Here is a 20,918-nt window from a genome sequence, read left to right as displayed (position 1 = left end):
CCCATCCAACCCCCCGTTCCCTGACGACCCCTCTGAGACCCCTGCCCCATCCACACACCCCCGCTACCTGTCCCCTGACTTGCCCTGGACTCCTGCCGCCCCATCCAACCCCTGCTCTCATTCCTGACAGCCCCCTGGAGACCCCTGCCCCATCCAACCACCCCTTCTCCCTGTCCCCTGAGTGCCCCCCCGGGACCCCTGCCCCCCATTCAAACTCCTGTTGTCCCCGACTACTGCCTCCACCCCTATCCACACCCCGCCCACTGACCACCACCCCAAACTCACCTGCTCTCTATCCAAACCCCCCTGATCCCTGTCCCCTTACGGCGCTGCCTGGAGCACCGGTGGCTCGTGGCTCTACAGCCGCACCACCTGGCTGGAGCTGGGCCATGCTGCCACCACCGTCGCCACCACCATGCAGCACAGAGACTGGGTCAGGCCACACTCTGCTGCTGCGCTGTCCCAGGAGCTCACAGCCCTGCACCCAGAGCATTGTGAGCGAGCTGAGGCTGCAGGGGAGGGGAGGATAGTTGGGGGGGCAGGAGCTAGCCTCCCGGGCCAGGAGCTCAGGGGCCAGGCAGGACAGTCCCGTGGGTCAGATGTGGCCTGCGGGCGGTAGTCTGCCCACCCCTGCTATTGACTCACATAATTAAATCACTTCAAATATTTGATTAGATGGGTGGTACATATACCATAGTATACTAAGACAGCATGTTGATTTGTAAAATCAACCTGACCAACTTATTAAATGTAATATAAACAAACATCCAGCCAGATCTTCAGCTGGTCTATATCAGGGCAGACCAGCAGGTTTTTTAAATATTCAATTAAAATACTTCTTAATTAAGAACAAAATTATATATTTAAATTTGATCTTATGTGTTTTAACATGAAAATCAGGTGAACTGCATAAAGTTAGAAAAAAAGTAGCTAAGATGTGCAGCTATTTACATGACCATATTTTTTTCTGTAAGAGAAATTATTATATCCAAGAATACTATTAGTATAACCAGGAACCACTTCAGTAAAGTCAGTGATGGCATAAACTGTTGCAAGTGCACTGAACACATGGCCCGATTTTCAGAGATGTTGATTTCAGTGGGACCTGTGGATGCATGGCCTCTCCAAAATCAAGCTACTAACCTCCCTGTTTTATTAATCTGGGGAAGGGAGGAGGGATGAAGTGTCTAATGGTTAGGACAAGGCACTGAGAGTCATAACTCTTGGTGTCTTTATAATTCTCAGGGTCGGTGCAAGGATGTTTTGCGCCCTAGGTGAAACTGCCACCTTGCACCCCCCACTCCTCCCCGCGCCCCCGCCCTGAGGCGCCCCCCTTGCGGCAGCTCTCCACCCCCCACCCTGAGGCACCCCCTCGCACAGGCTCGCCCCTGCTCTGCGCACAAGCACGAGCAACCTGAGGCTGCTTCACTTCTCCCGCCTCCCAGGCTTGCGGCGCCAATCAGCTTAGGCACCACAAGCCTTGGAGGCAGGAGAAGTGAAGCAGCGACGGCGTGCTCGGGGAGGAGGCAGGGCAGGGGTGAGCTGGGGCGGGGAGTTCCCCTGTGTGCTGCCGCCCCCCTTACTTGCTGCAGGCGGCCATCCCCGCGCTCCCCTGCCCCAGCTCCCTCCGTCTAAATGCCGGCAGCGACCGGGGCAGCCGAAGATCTGGCTGCTGCGGTTGCTGCCGAAGAAAATGGCATCCCCCAAATCTCAGCACCCTAGGTGACCACCTATATCGCCTAAATGGTTGCACCGGCCCTGACAGTTCTTCTATTGATTCACCTTGTGTGATCTCAGGCAACTCACTTAAGCTCTCCAAGTCTTCGCGTCTCCACATTCCTAAAATGGTTGGGTTATTTATCTACCTCAGAGTTGTGAAGTTTATTTCATTAATGTTTTAAGTACTCTGAGATTAAAGTCTGCTGAGCCCAGCCCTGCACAATGTTCAGCTTCCTCAACTCTCACTGACATCACTGAGAGTGCTCGGAAACACATTCTATTTCCATGCCAGCTGGTATTATAGAGCCGATGTCTTATTTAAAATGTTGCCATAAGAACTTGCTGTTCATTCCTCCAAACCTCCAGCCTAACTAGCATTGCAATATTTAATTCTTTGGTCGGTTTGTTACTGTGGAAGTTGCAATGTGGACTCCAGCTGAACAGATACAATGCCAGATATTGCTGCTTTTCTTCTCTACAAAATGTTTATGCCTCATCAGGGGAGTGAGGGGTGTCATTGGCATACAATTGTCATAAAAGAATGGCAATATCATACCAAGGAGAAATGAGTGCAGATAGAGATAAAAATCAACAGCTAACTAATACCTCAGTGCATTGCACTAGTCCACAGCATGTGACTGTTTTTAAAACAATGCTAAATACCAGTGAGAGAGACTTCATAACCTTGTTGCTTGCCAGTATTTAAATATCACAGAGATCTACAAAATGAGCAACAATCACAATCCCAGCTTTGGGAATTCAATGGCTTTAGTCCTTTCACATAATGGACTTGTTCGCTGTACAGTACACTATGGCTATTTATGCCATATGGCAACGTGCCAGCAATGCTGTCTATTAACCACATGTTCTTTCCTAAGAGCCTTGCCTCTTTGCCTGCTGCTTTGGGCTCCAGAGTAGTCGACTTCCCAATTTAAGAGAAACCATAATAAGCTACCTCAGTTCAGGCTGTGCTAAATTGTCAGAATGAATCTCTTCCCAGAGCTTGGAACAGGAACATAACACTGATGGAATAAAAGTTTGCTTGCGTTTTTGTAGGTATTGTGGTACAAGGAACTAGCAAAAGGAAGGGGTTTGAGATGTGTTTGATATACAGGCCCACTGACAAAGAAACTACAAATTTAGGGACTTGTATCTGTTCTCATGTATACCAGCTAAATCAGGAGTAATTTCACAGAAGACAAAAGAGTTGGGTGTAAAACTAGCCAGGGATCAGAATTAGATTCTCCATCTGAAAGGGGCAGCACTTCAAGGAAGATGGGAGGTTCAAACTTCTATAGTAAACTGAATACAAAATAAATACATTCCGTATCTGAAGGAAAAACAATTAACCAAAGTGTTATGCCAAAGAGAATCATCCTGAGATAGCCCATGTTTCATAAAAACTGGAGCAGAGAGCCTATCAACAGTCAATTTTCAAGATCTAAAGTACAAGGATTTGATAATACCAGCTTCATTAGTCACTAAACATTCCCCAATAACATGAGGTATGAAAGACATTCAGAAGGATCACTGATTGGCTAAAATAACTGATTTTTCAACTAATAAACTTTTTCAAGTTAAAGTAAAACACCATCATGTAAATGTTAAAAAGTCAAGGTGGGTGAAATAATATCTTTTATTGGACCAACTTCTGCTGGTGAGAGATCTACCTCACCCACCTTGTTTCTCTAATATCCTGGAACCAACACGGATACAAAAAATACCGCATATACGTCAATGTTGTCTGCTCTGGTTAGGCATTCCTGTGTTAATTCGGAAAAATATTAGTTATTAGAAAAATGCTAGCAAAGGGGAAAAAATCCTATTGTGGCTATCCAACACAAAAAATGAGGATGCCCATAACCAAAATATGCTTTGTAACTCTCTGGGAAGCAAAGAAGGCACTTTGAAGCAGGAACGTAGCCAAGATTTGGTTTTGGGGTGGGACAGAGTGGAGTCTGTTCACATACTGACATACATTTTTAGAATGGTAGCCTCCCTGTTGCCAGGACAATCCGCACCTGAATTTTTATACACTTAATCAACTATGGGCACAGGTCTGCGTCGGCATCTCTAAACTACCAGATTACAGGCAGAAGGGAGGTAGCTAGAGTTGCAGTTGCTCAGATTTGCACCCAAACTTTGTTTTCTGGGTGGAAATGGCAACTGCAAACAGACAAGCTGGGTTGTGGCCAGGGTGCAGACATGCCCCATTGTGTACAGACATCTGGGACAAACCATCATGGTGGTCAAAAATAAGGTAAAGGATTTCTATGGAATTTCTTGTTAAGGAGAGAAAGCAGTTTGGAGAGTGGGAATTCTGGTATAAATAGTTCTAACCAATGCTATGTCCCTGTTCAAGTAACAGTGTTCAGAAACAACATGTGGTTCCAAAATACGTTTGCCCCAAATCCTTTTTAAGTAGCTGACTTGGGGCCTGATTCTCCACTCATTTACATGAGTATATATTCATAATGGTCCAGTTTCTGTAGTTATATTACAGCCCCTTTATGCTGCTCAAGTGGCATAAAAGGGCTGTAAGTTCTCCACAAATGCCCAGCAGAGAATTCCTCTGGTATAGGAGAACTCTCCTAGGTCCAAGTGTGTTGCTCTGGCACTTTTGCCTCCTCGATCCCTGGCACAGGGAGAATACCAGGTATCTGGGTCATGCTGCACTCCATCTATCCTTCACTGGTGTAAGCGCCTTAGAAACCCCAGTAGAAACTTGCTATTTCTTATGCTCACCCGCTCAGTCATCTGTAAGATTTGGCCTTTTGTGCTCTACAGTTCTCATTCCAAAGTGGGCCTTAGGAGGAAACCTGCTGGCAGATTAAGGCCATGCCATAGCCTTTGGGGAGACACACAATTGTAGTGAGAAATGCAGTTTTTCTCCTATGCCCCTCTTATGTTGAACAATGCAAAATAGGATTTTGTGTAGAGCATTACAAAATTTGGCAAATCCCATTTTCAGTCTGTGGTTAAACTGCTGACTACAGAACTGTACAAGCAAAAAAAGCTACATCCAAAAAAATGGAACAAAAACAACTTGCCATAAAATTGAGTGCAGTGGCAACCGATAGATAAAACGAATTGGAGGGTACAGACCTCCATTATTCTAGCAAAGATGTTTATTACATAACAAATAAACCCTGCCCCAAATCTAAAAGTTATTGTTATGAACCTTAAATAAAAAGCACAGCCCAACCATATTCAGATGTGTCAAGTTACCTTTCAAATTATTAGTGTTACAGAAATTCATTTTTATTATACAATAAATTCTCTAGATTAGTTGAAAGCATTTATTGACTTTTTATTACATGTTAAATCTTGCAAGACTGATATTTTGCAACTTCTGGCCACTGTCCTTGTACTTCAGGAGCAAGAGAATTTTATTTTTCCCTGAGTTTTATTCTTTTCAGCAAACATGCTCCCGAACTCCTTGTGGAGCCAGATTCAGGTAGTCAGTTCTTCCTATGGTCAATCAGAGAAGCTACTGAAATAGGAATCTTGTTGTAATTCTCTCTCACAGGATTGTTGTTAAGCACTTAATGAAGGAACTCAGCACAGTGATGAGCGCTACAGAAATGCCCACAAATAAAGGGCTAGATTATAAACTGCAATGTCCTAGGACCAGACTGAGGAGGAAACTGTGACTGAATCACAATTTCTCCCCGACTCCCAAATTGCTCCATACAGGAAGTATTTTGCTACTAGCTCAGATCACTGCCTCCCTACCCCTTCCCGTCGTTGGCTCAACTAGTGCTCGCTGTTGCCAAAGGTTCTATCCACTCCTCACTCCTGCCCATTCTCTCTCCACCCACCTGCACAGGAAATGGAAATGTCCTGCAAGGCTGTTCTGCTTCCAACTCTGATACCACTAGATGTGAAGCCTACAGAGGTGAGTAAGGGACAAGTTACATCCTTCTAACTCCCCTGAACATGTACAGAACAAAGGATAGTCGTGCCCTTCCCCCCACAAAGGCTTGCTAAACACTATGCAATCCTCACAGTAAAGGTACAGAAGAGCAAAATATTATAATTATTGTATTTTTTAAAAAATCATAAAGTTGAAAATATTTGGAAAGAAGAATTAAAGTTACTAAAATTTTGTCACGTAAAATGTAGAGAGCTCACTGCATGCTAAAATACTTTCCCCATCATCTCAGTACGGAGGGGTCAAAGGATAGCCAGTGAGATGCAAAACAGTTCAATGTGCAAACTAATCTATTTTGAGCCTGAGCCTACAGAGTGCCAAATGCCCTCAAATTCCCATTGAACTCAGTGGTTCACAGAAAGACCATGCCCTATTTCTCTCAGAATAAAAGAAAAGGCACATTTAGGCATCTCTACTCAGAAAGCATCAACACTGAAATAGTAGATGTTTTTCAGGAGAGGGCTGCTTTGGCAGAGATACAGGGTGGATTTTCTCACACCTGTCTGTGTTATTTTGACAATCTGCCTAGACCAGGGGTAGGCAACCTATGGCACAGGTGCCGAAGGTGGCATGCAAGCTGATTTTCAGTGGCACTCACACTGCCCGGGTCCTGGCCATCAGTCCGGAGGTCTCTGCATTTTAATTTAATTTTAAATGAAGCTTCTTAAACATTTACTTTACATACAACAATAGTCTAGTTATATTTTATAGACTTATAGAAAGAGACCTTCTAAAAATGTTAAAATGTATTACTGGCACACAAAATCTTAAATTAGAGTGAATAAATGAAGACTCGGCACACCACTTCTGAAAGGTTGCCGACCCCGGTAGAAAATATTTGTATGTAAATCAATACTAGAAACATACATTTATTTTTCCCAATCTGAAACTTTTACACAAGAGCAGTACAGTGCTGCTAGAACTGTGTGTAACTCACTCTCCAACTGTATAAAAACACGTCACTGGTGTGCTGGAACGTAACATTTATCAAATGGGTCTAATAAAGTTTCCGTTTTATTAGCTTCCTATTTCCTGTAGAGTTGTTATGCTGCCAGTTCTTTTCATTATTCCAGGAATATAAAAACTAAGAATGGATGAGCCTAATGAGGTCCAAACTGCAATGCAAACCTTCAACTTATTTTTGTGTAAAAAAAAATCATTCTAATTCATAAAGATTTTCTGTCAATTAAACCTATTCTTCCTCCCTTCTCAAGAGCAGTACTTTAAAAAAGAAAAACAAAAAAAGTAGACACGAGTACTCCAAACCCAAACGGGCACAATATGTCTGTGTTCACTTTTCTCCCTTGCTCCTTCATTTTCATTCACATTTTCTCCCTTGCCCCTTTTTTAGTGTTTCCAAATCCCTTAATACCTGAATTCAAGTTTAAGTTCCAAACACTTAGGGACTGATTCTACTGTTACTCCCTGTTAAATCAGGAGTAACTCTGCTGACTTTAGTGGAATTACACTGATAAAAGCCAGGGTGAATTCAGAATCAGGTCCACAGAACTAAGGAAGGTGTGAAATTAGGAAAAGGCAAGTTTACCCTTCCATAAGGACCAAACATTATAAAGTGCCAAATGCCACACAACTGACTTCAATAGGAGCTAAACACTTCCCAAAAGGGCCTCAGCACCTTGTACAATCACGCCCTAAAATTCTTCCTATGGTCGTAAACTGCACTCCCTACTTGAGATAACTTATGGATATCAGTTGTATGAAACCTTGTATGTAACCAATGAGAGTTTTGTAGAATGGGGCCCTTTGTGGGTCTGATAAAGCTGGGATATACTGTATTGTCACAAAGGGCCCCATCCTGACAGATGCTGAGCATCTCCAAGATGCTGTGTGCCTTCAACTTCTACTGACTTCAATAGAGGTTGAGGACACACAGCATAGCACCTCCTAGGATGGGGCCCTTTGCATTAGATCACAATACTCTACCCATATTTGTTAAATATGTGAGCAACTAAAGAAACAACACAAAAGCCTCAGCCTCTAGAACTCTTGACAGCAGCAGATGCCATAGGAAGCACAGATTTCATCATGAGTAGTATCCACACCTAGAATGGCTCCCTAGATCATGGAAACTTTCCTTATTACTGCACTGCAAACACAGTGAAGGCCCTGATCCCAAGAGTCTTGAATGCACGCAACTCCCAATGACGTCAGTGGGAGTTACAAGTCATCAGTCACTCTTTGATGTCAGAGTCTGTTGAGACAAGGACCAGTACTCAAATAACCAAATGTTTGTCAGCTAATAAGGCAAGTGACTGTTCAATCACACTGGCATTATTCCAGATTTTAGAAGAAGTTGCTTTTCAAAGTTAGCTTAGGCAAGAAATAATCCTTGCCATTTCTTTAAAAGCATAGAATTAGTAAAATCAATCTATGCATTAAACTATGCTCAGCCGCTATGTTCAGAGAGCCATCCAGACGAGTGCATCTCCCATAATTTCATGAATCTCTTCTCTTATAGATTGTTATGAAGGATGAAACTTTTATGAATCAAGCCTTTCAACTTGCACTGATATGCTTGGTCTCTTACCCAGTTACCCATACGTATAGAATATATCCAGAGGGCAAATGCTTAAATGTTTTGGTGTGAACTGGAAGAACATGCTCATAGCATCAGAAAGCTCCAGAAGTGTCATGTTGAGGAAACCAAGATGCTAAAACCAGTTCTATTTTCCAATACGCTGATGTCACCAATATGCTATTCTCATGGTTTGCTAGGTTCACTGAATTTATGGAGGTAATTAATGCAGAACATGTGTGCTGCACTATCCACATGAAAAATGGACCTGCCCCGACTTAATTTGATGCTGTTCCAACCCAAACCTTGCTAACATTCTCTCGCTCCTTCCACATGTGAGAAATATAAATATTTATACTAAAGAACAGGTAAATGCTAACATGGCTGTTGCATTCTCACCCACCCACCCATCACAATTTCTCACAGACCTTAACCTTCTGCTTTGTCACCTCCAACCATTAGCTTCCCAGACATACCATAAGCTCCCAGTATTTCTTCATCGAGCATCCCCACCCTTCTCCAGCTGAGCATATTCTTTGTACATAAACACCACTCTCTGCCACTCCTCTCTCCACTCTTGAGTTCTAGGCTGATACTGTTAAGTGCACTGCTGACTGAGTGCACTGTTTGAGTAGTGCACTCTGCCATGGCCTCCTCTGGGAAACCAAGGACCAAAGGTTCTCCCTTCTGATTAGAAGTGTGTGGGTGAAAGGGAACAGGTAGGAGGTAAAAAAAAAAAAAGTCACATTTTCCTACCCAAGGTAGAAGAGGACAGGGAATATGCCTTACCTTGCTCACCTGATCACGCTAGGGGGTGGAGAGGGAGGTAAAGAATAAATAGGGATGGGGAAGAAGGAAGCAGCAAAGACAGAAATGGTGAGCAGGAGCGATTGAGGTGTGAAGAAGAGACTGACGATATTTAGATTCCCTCGATCAAGTTCTGGCCTCACAGTGAATGCCTTCTTTCCACAACCTTACTTCTTACTTCCCCTGGGTACTTCAACCCTCACCCTCATTGCGACAGATGCTCACTTCCTTTCACCTATTCTTTAACTGGACTCTTGAATAATGTTTGCAGGATTAGATCCTTACACTCTGAGACCTTATGTACCCTAAAACTTTGTAGCTGTAAATTCTCCAGTAGTGCCCCTTGAAGGATGATGACATCTGTGGCAACTACAGCATACACAGGGATTGCATGTTCTTAGCATCCTGTTATTTAAGTGTTAAATAGGGTGGTAAAAATGCCTGAACCCTATCTATACTGCAGCTTCTACAGATACTGGGACCCGTGGAGCTGTATTGCTGAAGAATCACAGCCATTAAGCTTACTAATGTAAACAATGTCTCAACATTTTAGGGGCAGGGAGACTGTTTTTATTTATGCCTTAATTTGAGATTGAGCACACTGTCAGCACTGAATTAAGAATTATAATAATGCAGCTAATGAGAGAAGGCTATAGGGGTTATGTATTTATTGGGTTTCAGCTCAGAACTTCCGCCACAAAAACAGCTTCATTCCTTGTTATTTACTACTAGGCAAAGTTTGTGGGAAGCCTGAAAGTTGTGCAGTGAAGGAGATTTTGTGGTTTTAAAATTTCCAGTTCAGACAGTTATTCTCTTCCTTAGACATTTGCTATAAAACATTCTCTTTCCCTAAGTGAATAAATTCAATACAAACTTTTCAGTTACATACCTAAAAATCAGGGAGGCATTAGAGACCAGCTTTCTAGCAGTCTTTTCATTGATATTTTAACATGCAGACTGAGGTAACCTTTTTGTCCTTGCCATCAAGAGGTGGATATAAATATGGTGTGGGAAACAGGCTGGACAAAAAAGAAAACTGTTCCCATAACATATTACATTCAACTGCCCTGATTGAACCTTATTCCATAACATTCATCCCATTGTTTTCTTAATTGCTAGTAAGTTTCTACTACTGTTCATTTTGTCTGCTATTATTCTTTCATCAGTATTTTTCCAGCAGATTAATAGGATTTTCCCTCCATACTTTGCCTGAAACAGCAGGATACAGTAGTTCAAGAAAAAAGGAAGGCTGGCAGTAAAGTGTCTACTTACAGTTTGTCTCGTTTAATAACATCTCTGCAAGTTTAAGACTTTATTTGGTGTGGTTTCATTCATTCCAGCCGACAGTCTCTCAGGCTGGGGCTTAATTCTTTTGTCTCTCTCCCAACATTTTCTTTGAGAGAGGATTATCTTTATTTCTAGTTCTTTATTTCTTTTAGTCACACTATTCATTACTGAGTTTCATAAGCAATCTGAAATCTTTGGGTCCCAATTCTGATTTCACATTGGTTTCACACTGGTAAAAGAATTGCTTGGGCTGGGATTTTCAAGAACACCAAACAGACTTAGCTGCACAAGTCCCACTGAAAGCTCGTATGTTGTTTAGGTGCTTTTGAAAATCCTGTCCCATACATTTCAGTGAAGCAGCTCCTGAATTATACTAGAGTAAGATCAGATTGTGCCCTTTGAATTTGTCTTAAAAGTAGATTTATAAAGCAGTTTATAAAAGGTTTTATTTATGATTTAGAATATACCTGCAGTTGACAACAGTAGCTTTTTTTAAAAAAATTATTTAAAGTTTCTGGAAATAAAAATGGCTGTAGCACTTTAATGGATTTTTAGTCAAACTGATAACTTTTAACTTGATTTTGCTGGTAAGTAAAAAAATTATGAAAATGCTAGAAACTTTTCTATAGCAATAGAAAGGAACTGAACAGGGAAAACTCTTTTTAACAAACATTACCTTATTCTACATTAGCTATCATTAGATCATAACATATAAGTGCTACTTGCTGAGTGCTATTTATTTATTTATTTTGGACTTTACTATTAAAGATCCCACAAGTCTGTAGTTAAGAAATGTGGGTAGCAGAACACCCCTTTTCTACATATTTTTTTCTTTATTTTCTCTTTACTATTGCTACCCTTTCCCTCTTGTAAATGCTTTCCAGCAGCCAAGCCTCTTTTCATAATAAACAGAGCTCTGGTAAAGAGTAAAAATTGATATTGACTTTCCCAATGGAGAATCCCTACATCAATAGCCAGCAGAGTATAGAAGGATAGCTCAGTGGTTTGTGCATTAGCCTGCTAAACCCATGGTTGTGAGTTCAATCCTTGAGGGGGCCGCTTAGAAATCTGGGGCAAAAATTGGTCCTGCTAGTGAAGGCAAGGGGGCTGGACTCAATGACCTTTCAAGGTCCCTTCCAGTTCTAGGAAATTGGTAACTGGATGCATAATGAAACTAGACCAGTTTAAAAGTCTTCAGCTTGTACTCTCACATTTGGTAACAGCTCTGTAGTGACCCTTACTGGTGATAAAATCCAGATCTCAAAAACCAACACCTGCATCTGTATTTCAAAACCTTTCATCAAAGGGGGATTACAAGAACAAGAGTAGTTAGGTGCTTTCCTGGAAGAAAAGCTGTATATTTTAAATCAAAAGCAAGCATACTGACAGCAAATTTGCTGAAATCAGCATTATTCCAAGAATGATATTTTTTTGAAACAAATGCAATTTATTTGCATGTATATTTGGCAGGAATATTGGCATTTATTCACGAAGCATCAAGAAGTTGCAAAGGTTTTACTGTAAATAACAGTCTAAGCTTGGCGTGTGTCATACATGTTTAAGGTTTACAGATAGCTGATGATCTAAAGCTTGTAGCTTCGTATGCTTTTTTAATACATTGAAAATTTTTAAAACATAATCTTCTACCTCTTTGGTTATTACTGTTTGTTTGTTTGTTTTGGGAGGAGGTTAGCCCTGTTGGAAAAAATGTATATAAATAAATTGTGAGAAGAACTTTACATTTGGACATGGTTTGATATTTTCAAACATTTTAAGTAGTTTTTTTAAGAAGCATCTTAATTTTTCCTTTAACACTATTTTCACTGTAATATGCTATGTTAGGAAAGATTCAAAGTGACAGAAAAAAAAACAAATTATTCAAAGTATTAAAACCTCTCAGTAAACACAGGCATACAAAATAAAGAATCCACTGAACCTTTTTCCCCTGTAATAAAGCATTTTACAAACACCATGGTGTGAATTTTAAAGCATGCTCATTACTTGTCTGGTTATATAGCGAAGGATAAAAACGCAGCAGCTTTGAATACGATACAGCTGTATAAAAAATAGCCCTTTAAACCTCACCAGTTTAAATCTTCCAAACTCCAACTTTAAAAAGACAATGTATTTTTGTTAAAATTTCCGCCTTCATAATTACACTTTTGAAATTAAACTCACAAAATTAACAGTCATTGAACTTTAACTGCTTCAGGAATTATGCCATGATACATCAAAACTGGTCATGATCTAACAACAGCTGACACAGAGTAAGATAATGCTTGTTAAAAGGAGTTTTCTCCGCACAATTCCTTTTCATAGCTGTAGAAAAGTTTCCAGCACTTTCAATATTTCCTAATGTCACTAAAACAAAACATATAAATGTATGTGCAGTCAGTTGTACGTGCCACTGTACATACAACACTGCATTTTAAAAAATGCAACAGTTGACATTGTTAGAAAACACATTAATATTAATAACTCTTTGTAAACAGTAAATATTCACACCAATAAAACGATGTAATTTAATTGCTGAATTATGCAAAGTTCCGAGATGGTAATGACTGACAAAAACATGAAACCACGTCATGGAAACCTCATAGACACCGGAAAGAGGAACTGATTACAAGTTGTTTACTGTTTACCAAAATGGAGACTATTTGTAACTCAGTACTGTAAACGGATTTACGATATTGGTCCTCTTTTTGGAGTCGTTTTCATAAGAAATTAATTTTATGCTAGATTGAGAGGTTACAAGAAGTTTCCTGTCTGCACAGTCAAAATATTATTGAAGCAATTCAGGTTGTCAGTAAAAGCTTAAACAAATTTGCTGATAATCCTGTTAATGACCCAGGTCAAGTGTTAACTGTTGTGGGTTATAAAACAGTGAAATTAAGGTTGCTGGTACCCTCAGGCAAACAGCATAGTTACTGAAAAGGATCAGAAAAGGCTATTAAATTACAGAATTGTATAACTCATTCAATATCTGGACATTATATAAACTGTTTTGAAAGAAACTGCATCCCTCTAAGTGAAAAAGTAATCATCCAAAAGTAAAAAATATTAGATCCAATTGAAATAATAGTGTCTATGATTTATATGCACCTTAAGCGCATGGCATATTCTCAAGCTAAAGTTTTTCTGCTTGTGTGTTGAAAATAGATGTCAATCCTAAAATGGGGAATGATCCACTCATTCAGATGTTAATTCTTCCTGACATTTTCCTATTACTCAAAAAATGGTTCACACTTCAATACTGTACATTGATAAAGCCTTTTTCGGGACTACTGAGATAGTATAAGGGGTAAGAAATTGTGGTTTTAAAAAAAGCCCAGTATGTGGCAGATTTCTTAAGAAATAAATTTCACAAAAATTACCTGTTTCCATAAAAGAACAGTTTCTTTTAAATAAAACTTTTGGTGATGGTGCAGAGTATCATATGTTCCATCTCTCCCACACAAAACCCCAAAATCTGGATTAAATAACTAAAAATGAAGTAGACCAACCTATAACTATTAGTACTACTATTTTTCCCTGCTCTTGCAGAGTTTGAATTGGCTGTAATGCCCATATTTTACACAATGTTTTAGCACTAAAATGCTTTCACAAAAATCTGCGCAATTCTTCCAGATAAAATAAATCTGGTATATTTTTGGTGGTAGCCCACAAACTATCCTCAATATGCCTAATGGACAGTAGCAATTGCATGTACTGTAAAGCAATTTTGATTGAATTTCATCCTTTTTTAAAAGACTCAATGATGAAAAATTAATTGGTTAATCCATAGTAAGTTTTATACACCTCACATATGTTCTATTTATCTATCCACGTCTGGAGATTGGTCTACCCTTCACACATCCCTTGATCAAATTCTCAGTTAAAATTACTATAGTTTGTTCATTCTCACGGTTGGAAAAAGAAAACTTTTCTAAATAGTTCCCACAAAATTATATAAACATACATTTCCCCTTAACTTCCTTTTTTATTTAGGGTGTGGGGTGCACTGGCCACGGAAATTTAGAGCAAAGGGGTGGGAAAGAAGAAAAGTCGTCAGGAGAAGATTATTTCAAGAAAAAAAGCAAAACCTTTTTCAACTTAGATTTTTAAACTGCATGTTGACAATGGACTGTCAAATGTGTGTGTCAGACTGATGTTAGCAAATTATAAAAACTCAAATTCTTAAATTCACTGTATCCATCTAAATATATGGTAAACAAATCAAAAACCTTTTTCAAGCCTTCCTAAGTTACCACAAATATTAAATTGTTTAAAGTAGTTTTATTTTTAGAAGAAACACCTAGTTTTCATTTTGGGAAAGGAATATAAAAAATAATACTCAATCTGGAAGATTAAATACTTAACACTGCTGTCTCTTTTTGTTATCGCTTCCGTTGGCTGTGCAGAAAACATTACATCTATTTCATACTGTATCTTGCACAAGATTTTTAAAGTAATAAAGAAAAAAAACAAAAGTCAAACTGGATGACTCATAATGTACACCACTGTCTTATCAGAAGCTTCTTTGGACAGCTACGCCTAGTACGCATTTCGTATTGCATAGGAGTTTTTTTCCCCCGCACTTTCTTTAATTTATTAAATTAAATCTCAAAGCCAGCAATTTTCAACAAAAGAAAAATTAGTGATATTTTAGCAAAGTTCAGTTCTCAAAAGTCTTTTTGCCTTAATTATTATCTTAGTTTACATTATGTGTCTGCCTGCAAGTGTCATGGAAGCGGAGCTGCTCTGCTTACTGCCTAACAGAACTACATACTTTGTGAAGAATCTTTTGTAATAAAAACACACAGAGAAAGTAACCCCTGCGAACATGCTTGTTTTTATTAGCCAAAATCATTTGCGATGGGCGACTCTATTTATAAAATAGCGTGTTGCTGGAGAAAGGCTTAGCTATGCACAACACTTTGAAAGTATGTTCTATTAAACAACCTCTGAAGCATTCGCCATCCAAAAATATTTATACAGACAATATATAACAGCTGCTCTATACTTTTTATGATAACAGTAAATAATTGAATCTTCCCAGCAATCAAAAGATCTGATGTAAGAATTACTGGGATTTGTAAAGTTTTAATCATTCCTTAATTGTTTTTTTCCACTTTACAGGGGGGAAAAAATCATTTTATGCAATAATTGCCTTACCCCGAAAGCAGTTAGGACATCACTCGGTTCATCAGTGTTACTTGGGCACCAAAAATAATGATCTTAATAGCACATATATTTTCTTCTCTGTGCAAATGTTATATATGAAGCAGGTGTAGGTTCTGTACAATTATTTGCTGCTAGAAATTCATCACATTTTGACCTTTGGATTTTATAGATAAAAGTTGCTTTGGACACACTGATCCTAGAGGCTGTGTCCAGTGTCTTGTGAGCAGGAGCACCACCTCTATTTATCTATGGGGAATGGATAGCCTTATAATTTTTCAACTTAGATTTTAAATTAGCTTTCAAGACTGAATGTCCAATGGGTATAATTATTTTGCTGAAACGTGTGTATTTTAATCACATTGAATTTCACATGTTAACTTAGCGAAAGCTAACAAAAATGATATGCCAGTGCCTTGTTTGAGGATTTTTTTTAAATGTGATTCTTTTCAGTTAAAGACTGAAATTAAATTGTTACAGCAATAAAAGTAAGTTATCTAAAAGGAGTAGTACCACTGGCTGCTTTTTATTACATTAAAAGTTTCTGAAATAAAATAAAACACGACTCATTATATTACTATCATTATGCATATAAACAGGGGTTATGGTGTAGTTATCAGTAAGGAAATAATTCATTAAAAAGGACAGGTGTTATAGGTTAATTTTTTTAAGATACTGAGAAATTAGGTACATTAGCTACAAAGAGATCATTAGGCAACTATAAGTTACTAATTAATAAATGAGTTATATTCCATGCATTAAATGTGAATTAACAGTAAGACCAAGTTGGTAATTGTGTAGCTTGGAAGGCATTAAAAATATAACCTCAGTGGAATAAGACACAAAATTCTCTACACTTCTCTTTCCTCCCTTTTCTTTCTCAGTCTTTCCTTCCTTTTTTTTTCTTATTATTAATTATTATTATTATCTTTTGGGCTATCCAACACAGAAGATATACTTTTCATACACATAACTATATGCAGACAAGCACAGTGGGCATTACTATCATGGTTCCCGTTAGCGTCACTTATGCTCATTATAGCCTGTACTGCGGAGCAGCCCATCACCTTGTGAGATGTAACAAACAACTTCCACCTAGTCAGTGAAATCCGGCCGCTACAGAAACACACAGATACGATCTCTCTCTCTTCCATCTAACGACCAAGCTCCCTTTATTTGTGTCATGGGTCACGGTCACCACCCCAAAATGTCATGCCCACCCCCCGAGAGCTGCTCACACGGACAGAGCTACGTTTTCTTTTTTAAACTTTGTTATAAGACGACGAGTGCGAAGAAAGCAGCCCCCCCTTTGTATAAATTAACACACAGCATTGTGCACACTGCTGTCTGTTTTGCATTGCAGTTGAAGGTTATAATTGTTCCAGCTGCCACCCTCTGATTTTGCAGGATTTTCTTTTACCGCTCATTTGTTCAGTCAAAGAAAACCTCAGTCCACCCGCTGAACAAACAGTTATCCCGCTGGACCACCTTAAAAAAAAAAAATGATGCAGACCCGGTTTCAAACAGGATCCAAACGTTAAGAAAAAGGCAAAGTGTAGCCACTGCTGGGATCTCTATCTGTGCCCGGCTTACTTACCTTCGTTGGTAGGATGGAGAATCAGTTCCCCAGAGCAGCTGAGGGCAGAGCAGATGAGAAGGAGGAGGATGGAGATGTGACAATCCATGTTGCTGGTGCAGAGGGCAGGGAGAGGAGCATATCTTCATGCAGCATGCCACTGATGTGAGAGCGCTGATTGCAGGAGAAGTTACCATGCTCCGCTTGCAGGCTGATGTCAAGTTTGACACTGGAGATAAGGAGGAGTCTGCTGAGCTGCCTTTCTGCAGGCTGCTTCAGGGGCAGCTCGCTGGGTCCTAGTGCACCTCCTCCAAAAACACAAAGGTAACACAGATCAAGAAGTGATCAAGTGGTCAGAGTCCGGGGTGCTGGGGGAGGAGGGAGGTGCAAAACTGGGAACCAAACTAGAAGAAAAAATACCAAAAATTATGAAAAAATGCAGCACCGGCTTTAATGTAGGTTGCTTTGTTTTAATGCTGTTTGCAACATCCTTCTCTGAAGAGATGGGAAAACATCTCACAAATGGGATGTGTGAGAAAGAGCAAACAGAGTACAAAATAAAAGTTGCCTTGGGCACCAAGCCCTAGGATAATGAGAGGAAAGGCAAACCTCAGCTGCAAGAGAAAAATCAATCATACCTGTAATTTACAAAGGCCCAGAGAAGCAGAGATGTTAGTCACCCTCCTTCAAAAATAATCATTAAAGTTGGATCAAAACTGCCTCCCACCCCGATCCATAATGCTACGTAGATCCCTAAGCATACCTGAGAAAAACCCTTGTCCCAGTCACACTTGCTTCTGCTTTTTAAAAGAACAAAGATCCCAGGTACATTCCCCAAGTAAAAAAGCCCCTCTTATCACTCATTCACTTGCTGCCTGTCAGTTCCCAGGACCCTTTCCACTTCCCCTGAAGTCCCAGACTAAGCTGGTTACAAATATTTGGGCTTTAAAGTTCCACATTCAGAGTCCAGCATTCACACAAGCAGCTCCTTTATAACTCAGTGTTCAGTTCCCTCATGGCTTCACAGAGTGTGATCTTTCTGTGGTGCCACATGTAAAAATAAGCATAATACAAATCAAACACACACTACCTACTAATAAATCACAGGAGCAACCCCTTTCACATGCTGCATTAAGCAGCTCCTAGGGCCTCTGCAATAAAGGATGACATAATTCACACAGCTCAGGACTCTTGGTTCAACATTTCATCCATTTACAATCTGATAATATTCAATTACTGTTCTTTCCTAGGCTGAACACAAATGCAAAAGTAGTAATGCTATCAGAGCTCAGTACTTCCATGGCAGGGTTAGTATATACATTGTCAATCTCATTCTTAATCCCTGTGCTGCCGAGGGTAATTGTAGCCTGTTCTGCTTCAGGAATTCTGTGATTGGGGGGCTAAGATAATTCATATCCCAATGACTGTGTTCTCTTTGAGATAGCCTATAGAAACTACTGTGTATTAGCCCCTCATTCCCCCTATCCACAGCCCCTCTTGTTTTATTGGCACTAAGGCTTTTGTGGCTTTCTGATCTATCAGAAGATTCTACCCACAATGTATCATTTTAATCAAGTTCATTTCATAACTATTTTTTTTAAATGTCTGCTCCATTTCCCTCATCCTAGCCCCCAGATGATGCCATCCCTGGGTCTGCCAGAGGAGAGTTACAGGCAGCTGCTGCTAGAGCTTATCAGCGCTACTCCATGTGTCTGCCAGAGGGGATCACTACAGAGCCACAATTGCTGAACCGTTTCATTTTTGGATCACTTCTTCAGACTGAGACACTCTTGTGGGCATCTTCCCTCCCAGCCTCGGTTACTCAATCTCCCTATAGCAATCTGTGATTGGCCCCATGGAAAGAGCTCATATTGGAACAGCCGGACTCTAATTAAGCCAGCTTGTGCCAGCTCTGCAATTGGATATTTTTGGCAGGTCATCTTTTGATTTCTTTCTGGACACTGCCCACACTATCACTAGGTAGCCATCCCGTGGCCAGGGGAAGTGGGGGATTGAATACACTTTTATTATTTGCACCAAGACTGTGTATCCATTTGCTTTGCATGTACATAGAAAGACAGTCACTTGAGTCTGCAATCTAAACAGACAATAAAATAAAGGGCGAGAAAGGAAATAGTATCCCCATTTTACAGATGTGGAACTAAAGCATAGAAAGATTAAGTTACTTGCCTAGAATCACACAAGAAATCTGTGGTAGAGCCAGAAGCTGAACCCCGGTCTCAAGTCCCAATCCGGTACTTTAAGACACAGGATCAACCCTTCACTGATGTATACAGGTAAGTCAAGAAGCACAGATGTATGTCCCTGGGAGCTCTGCTGGTCACTGTTGTCAGCAAGATCCCCTAGCCACTGCTGTATGTAGCACCCATGGTTGTGTACATGGTGCCAATCCATGTTGGCTGTTAGGCAACGCAGCACAAGAGTTGTAGAAAGGAGGAAATATCCTCAAAGAAGAGTGGGATGCAGTACTGCAGAAGGAGCACTCTCAGTCTTTTGCTTACACAGTACCCATGGGCCTAACAGAAGCCATTTTTATCTGCCACAGTCCTTTGCCACCCCACTATCTATTAAGTAAGTGTAAGTAGCTGGCGACAGGGAGGCACGAGGACAGACAATGAACAGACTGGGATAGACCTTGTCCTCTACCAGCTCCATGGAGATAACACCAAAAAGGTAGTTTGGTTCTGCCCTCTTTTCTCTCTCTCTAATTTTAGTATCATCCACAAATTTAATCACACTTCAGTTTGCACCAAAGAAAATACATGAAACAGCCACACAGGATGCAAAAAAACTGTGTTTGAGTTTTGTTTTATTTTGAATAAGAGGGCGGTTCTTGAAAGCTGAATGGATTCTCTGTCCCTCTAGACCCCGAGTTGGGTGAATACCCCCAAACAATTTCTACACATATTCACCCAGCTAAACATTTATCTCATTCCATGGGTGTTTCCATCTCCCTAGTAATCATTTTCTGGGAACCTTTCACTGAATGAGCTAAAATAGCAGGAATAAGCATGGAAATAATGTATTCTAAGCCAATATTTCCCTGTGTGTTCGACATTGCCCACATGCACCGGGAGACAGACTGACAGACCTCTTAATTGTTCTCCAGAATCTAAACTCCAAAAATGTCTCTCTCTAGCTGTTATGGTTGCAAAGAGAGCCTTCAAAATATGGAGAAATATACAGAAATCTCTTCCTGAGTTTGCAGAGAGCCTATAACTGTAGCTTTCAAGCAGTAGTTTCCTTAGTCATGGGTGCTTAATTAAAGGCCAATTATAATTTAAAATGTCAGCATTGTTAATTATTTCACTGCTCAAAGCATGTAAAATAGGAGCAGAAGGATGATATTATGAATATCTATATCAATGTTTCCCACAGTGGGGATGGAGTGGGAGCCATGGAAGATATTGGTATTGCCAAACTCAAACCTTTAAAAATCATGAGTCAAGATGCCCCCCAAAATGAGGGTTATTTTAAAATAATATATGTGGGAATAAGTTTTCTTTGACTTCTAGTTTCTGAGTATTTAAGGTGCACTGGGGTCACATTTCCAGGTTCCCCGCCCCCCAAAAAAGCGGTGAGTCTCATGCAGAATCTTGATTCCAGCAGTAGGGTGTTTAAGGGGGGAAAAACCCCGAAATATCAGACAATAAAATTGTGAGAGTTGGCACCCCGTAGGCTTTTATCATCAGATGGTGGAACTGCAGGGGATGCAGTTGGTTTTAATTTGTTTAAGGGGCACAGCTTTCCAAATATTGGGAGTTATTCTTTTACGCAAATATCAGACATTATTCATGGAAAACAAATTTTGGATTTGTAACCATATCTACAGTAGAAGACTTATGTAATCTGCAACACAATATCAAGTGAGCCAATCT

The 20,918-nt window shown here is 40.1% G+C and overlaps 1 protein-coding gene across 2 annotated transcripts in view; it reads right to left on the bottom strand.

Moving 5' to 3' along the window:
• Positions 1-17,324, bottom strand: part of EPHA3 (EPH receptor A3) — a 339,305-nt gene extending 321,981 nt beyond the window's left edge. For both annotated transcript variants that reach the window (XM_032795093.2, XM_032795094.2), the window contains exon 1: positions 17,041-17,324. In XM_032795093.2, coding sequence (XP_032650984.1) covers positions 17,041-17,128 — 88 coding nt within the window. In that variant the 5' untranslated portion in view covers positions 17,129-17,324. The remainder of the gene's footprint in view (positions 1-17,040) is intronic.
• Between the last annotated feature and the right edge of the window lie 3,594 nt (positions 17,325-20,918).

This window comes from Chelonoidis abingdonii, chromosome 1 (genome assembly GCF_003597395.2).
Source record: "Chelonoidis abingdonii isolate Lonesome George chromosome 1, CheloAbing_2.0, whole genome shotgun sequence".
NCBI lineage: Eukaryota > Metazoa > Chordata > Testudines > Testudinidae > Chelonoidis > Chelonoidis abingdonii.
Note: the sequence above shows the minus strand (reverse complement) of the source record. Positions and strands in the feature narration are given on the sequence as shown.